Source organism: Arachis ipaensis, chromosome B02 (genome assembly GCF_000816755.2).
Source record: "Arachis ipaensis cultivar K30076 chromosome B02, Araip1.1, whole genome shotgun sequence".
In the NCBI taxonomy this organism is placed as follows: Eukaryota; Viridiplantae; Streptophyta; class Magnoliopsida; order Fabales; family Fabaceae; genus Arachis; species Arachis ipaensis.
The window spans coordinates 7440893-7445917 of record NC_029786.2 but is presented as its reverse complement, the minus strand read 5'-3'; the positions used below and the strand labels follow the sequence as shown (position 1 = coordinate 7445917).

General features: G+C 27.8%; 1 protein-coding gene across 1 annotated transcript in view; it reads right to left on the bottom strand.

Annotated features, from left to right (window-relative positions):
- Window positions 3396-5025, bottom strand: part of LOC107624750 (bifunctional riboflavin kinase/FMN phosphatase) — a gene marked incomplete in the record, with an annotated part of 8766 nt that continues 7136 nt past the window's right edge. Inside the window, 3 exon segments of the mRNA XM_016327197.2 lie at window positions 3396-3728; window positions 3835-3933; window positions 4143-4231. Of these exon segments, the coding sequence (XP_016182683.1) occupies window positions 3636-3728; window positions 3835-3933; window positions 4143-4231 (281 nt within the window).

Genomic DNA, 5025 nt, shown 5'->3' with positions numbered 1-5025 from the left:
TTTTTTTTTCGGATTTTTTTAGTATTTTTTGCGTTTTTCACATTCTCTTCTATTTCTGCATTCTCTGTATTTCTCTTTTTTCTCTATGTTCAGTTCCTTCTCTACGTTCTCTTTGTTCAAAATCAATGCTCTTTTATGTGATTTGAAGATTTGGATCAAAGTTTTTGAAATTAAGCTGTGAAATTAGGTTTTAATAAGTATTTCGTTTTTGAAGATAATGAATGATTCAAATTCAGACTGTCAACTGAACTAGGGCGAAGTGGATTATTGTTTTGGATCGAATCAAGTGGCTAAAGTGTGGTTCGAATCTAGTTAATGTAGTTCGTTAGTAGTTTATAATTTTGTAGGTGAATACTTTTGTTTTTGTTTGTGAAAATTTAAGTTCATGGTTGATGGTTTGAATTAAATGAAGTATAGGAGTTCTGAATTTGAATTATTATATTGATGAATCTGTTTCGTTCATGTTTTGGTGTATTTGGTTTATAAATTGGTGTATGTTGGAAATGCTTTCGGTGTATTTTCAAGTTCAAACTCTCAATTGAACGAGGGCGAATTGTAAAAATTGCACCAATCGGAGAAAATGATGATGAATCTGGTGTGGATTCAGATTAAGCATGGTGGCTGTTTTGGTTTTTATTTAGTTTTAAAGTGGCTATTTCGATTATTATTTAATTTAAAGTGTGTTTATTTTTGTTGTTTGTTAAGCATTTTTAATTATCTTTGTTTTTATGTTTAATTATTGGGACAAATTAAAATTATATTGAATTTGGATGTGATATATTCTTGTTATTTTAGTTTATTGACCGTTTTAAACTCATTTTATGGTGATTGAAATTCTGATTATTAACTTTTAAAAAAAAAATGAAAAATCGACCGAATCAAATCGCTGTTAGTTTGGTTCGGTTCGATTGTCCTACAAACAACAAACTAAACAGTTGATATTGTGAAAGAATCAAACAGGTCGATTAGGTTGATCTTCAACCTAAAACTGAATTGATTACACCTCTAATTTGAGCTGATTTTTTATTGTATTCTAAACATTATGGAAATTAAATTTACGACTTGTGCTAATTAAGACTTCTTTGCCATAAATATAAAATGATGTGGCATGTTTATTAGCAGAGAATTTTAGAGCAACTCCAATAGATTAATTTTGAGTATTTAAATGAACTAATTTAAAATTAAAATTTGTATTGGATATATTTTTGAAATGGCATTAATATAGTAAAAAGATATCGTATTACTTAAAAAAAAGAAGAGTGAAATGCTGCCATTTATTTAAACTCATTCAATGAACACTAATGATGTTGCTGTAACATTGTTATTATAACGTTTTATTGTAATATTATAACGTTGTTTTATTATAATATTGTAACAAAGATTCAATCAAAATTTACTCAAATAAATTAGATGTATTCAATTGTACTTCGTATTTTATTATTCTATTTTTTATTATCATCAATTTGGTAGGAAAATAAATCCGAATCAATTTAACGTAAGTTCTTTTTTAAATTATTTACAAAATTAAGAGTAATACTACACATTCAAGTTTTTTTATGAACTAAATCTAATTAAGTTAAACAATAAGACTTTGAATAATGTTAGTCATAACTGATTTTTGTTATCTTAGACTAATTTGGTTGGACTTAGTTAACAAAAAACTTCAATATGTAGTATTATTCTACATAAAAAGAGATATATTTCGATTATTATTATTAAGAAAAAGATTATTCAATTTTTTTAAATATAAAACCTAAATAATAAAATTTTAAAGAGTAAAGTATATTTTTTGTTCCTAAAGTTTGACAAAAGTTTTTAAAATACACTTAAGTTTTATTTTGTTTCAATTTTATTCAAAAAGTTTTCGATTTGCATCAAATATATACCCCCTGACGGCTAATTTTTCAAAAAATTTAAGACTAATTCAACAACAATTTCATAAGAACAACTCTCAACATAAGCAAATTAAGCATAATTTTCATGCATTATTGTTAGATTAGTTTTAAAGTTTTTGAAAATTTAGCCGTCAACGGTATGTTTGATACAAATAAAAAAATTTTGGGACAAAACTAAAACAAAATAAAACTTAAGTGCATTTTTAAAACTTTTGCTAAATTTCAGGGATAAAAAATATACTTTACCCAATTTTAAATTATATGTTATCATTTAAATTACTATTTTAGTATTTTAATTTGTAAATTATATATTTTAAAGACTAATTATATTATATTATATGTACATAAAAAATAATCACATGTATACATATTGAAATAAAATTATTATATTATATATTTTGCCCCACTATCAAAATTTTTTGGATTCGTCACTGATCCCACAAATACTTATGTGATATTTTATGGGACCCAACATAAAATGGAATTAATACTAAACATTAAAAATGCTCTTATAAATCATGAAAAGAAGGATTTTTATATTAAACTTACGTAAACTTGACTTATGCGTTTTGCGTGACTAAAATAAATTATTTTTTATATAAAAAGTTATTTAACAAAAAATTTGAAAAAGAATAACAAGTCTATTTTTGTTATTTAGAAAAACATTATTTAATTAAAATTAAAAATCTTATATTTGTAAGTCAAAATTAACCATTTATACTATTGTTTTTCTGTACATCTTATTTTCTAATTATAAGAAGATACATGTTATATGACCAGCCGAATTTATTATTTTTAATCATTTCTTTTAGTTATTAACTCAATTATTTTAGTTTAGTAATCTAATAATATATTTTAACACATAATTTTAAACATTAACGGCTAACTCATAGTAAAAAATAATAAATTTTGCTAATTTTCTAATAATTAAAAAATACTAGATGAACAACAAAATTTATTATTTTTTGGTCATTACTTTTAGGTATCAACCCAATTCCTCTATAAAACAGCATTATAATTAGTTAGATAGATCTTATGGACATTTGTAATTCATATACAAACTTATTCTTATAAATTCATGCATTAACAATTCATAGCTAGAATGGCCAATCTGACTTATAGGTAACTGCTTAGCTAAGTAACAGGAAAGAACCTTCATGGTGATGAGAAATTTGTGTGTCTACGTTCTCTCTTGAGGAGTTTGAAGCAAGGGCCATTAGCGCTCCATATTTATTGAGTTCAGAAAAATATGTCTATATTATCCATCAGCTTCAAAAAAGCTTTGTTTCTTCGTTGCAACATTTGAACTCACAACAGCAACTCATGGCAGCACCAAAGTTTAGTCTATCTATAATCAATGTTCTTATAATAACAATACATGTATTTTTTTCCTCTAGGGACTCACTCAACTCTCAAGTATAATTTAGAACCAAGAAAAATTAAAGAAGCAATAGCATTTTTCTTTCCCACATATACGCATGCATGGATGATGAACAACAATTGATTGCTATATTATTGCATTTTCACTTTAAGAATTTCGTAATATATTATTTATTACTGTTACAACTTTACAAGCACTTCCTTTTCCTTATGAATCATTTCAATGCACGTCTTATGTTATAAAATTAATTCCACAGCTATGAAATCTGCAACAAGTTAGATAATTTTTGTTTCATCTTCTCAAACAATTACTGTAAAGCCTCACGTGAACTGCATCCTCCACGTGAAGCTTTATTTTACTTAAAAAGAATAAGTGAATGATGGTAAATCCAGTGAAGCTCTTGCAATAGACTTGTATTCTTCTAGTTTCTCCAATTCCCTTGATGTGAGTTCCTGTTCATACATACAAGTTAGATACCAGAAAGGGAAAATTACTAGAGTCAACTTTGTTTTGTTAAGATTTGTTTGGCATCATGCATAATAAGATTATCATCATTACCTTCTTGTCAAAAGCACTTATGTAGCCAACAAGATGAATTTGCATGCGCTGTTGCTCATACATATGGTCATCACTATTGGGATCAATAAGGCATATATGCTGCAAAATGAGCCACAATAATCTTCATTAGAGAATATATTCTTAATGCAGCATTTAGAGAATCAATGGTTTGTCCAGATAGCAATATGTTGTATACTAAGAAGAATTTTGCATTGAATTTTTTTAAAAAAGATTATCATTTTTCTTTTTTGGCTACTCACTATTCTTTTGTTGGCAACATGGTTGAGATGGTTCAAATGAATGCTAACCAATATCTTAAAGTTCCTATCAGCATGAACCTTGCCCCAACCAAAGTAAAGTCCAAAAACTTGACCAGGAAGAGCACCTGTTGCATTCTCTGCATTAAGGAATTAAAGTTCATCAGATTGATATAAAAAGAAAATGATAAACCTTTGATTTAGTCCCTAGCCAGAAACACAAGGGACAAAGTGGACCGTTAGGATTTGAAAGTGACAAATTCATCCCTCACCATTTTGACACTCCCTTATAATTCAAAATTAGTAGACATATTAGTCCTTCCAGTATGTGTGCGAATTTTGTATTGAAGAACAAATTTGTTACATTCCCTGATGATGTAAGGGTATCAGGAGAGAGGAATAGAAGCTTCAAATCTTAAATCAAGGAAAATTCCACCTCTACCTTTTCATTATAGTAGGAAAAATAAGAGAGGGGGTAAAATGGGAAAGAATGATTTGGGAAATATGGTTGTAACTAACTTGCCACATGGCTCGGGTAGTGAGGGAAGCATGAGAGCTGAGGGTATTTGATAATAGATTGAGGGAGAGAAGACAGATTTTGGGAATAAGGAGTGAGAATTAGACTAGGAGAGAGGCTGGCTCTCTAATATCAGCCCCTATCTTTCATTCCTACTGTTTCATTACTTCATACTGTAATTCTGCATTTTCTAAATTCAATACGAGTACATGGGTGAGATTTCCTTATCCACTCCCTTGATTTTGTGACCTTTGTGTGGGTGTTTTTGTGCTTGTGCAAATACCAGTTTTTTCCAATTACCTTTTCTGAATGGAAAAGTTTCTCATTTTTAAATCTTGAGAAACGACTTTGTCCTTCATATTTTCAGTGAGGGACAACATTAGGAATTTGCTGAAATAAAAATTGTTAAATTAGAAA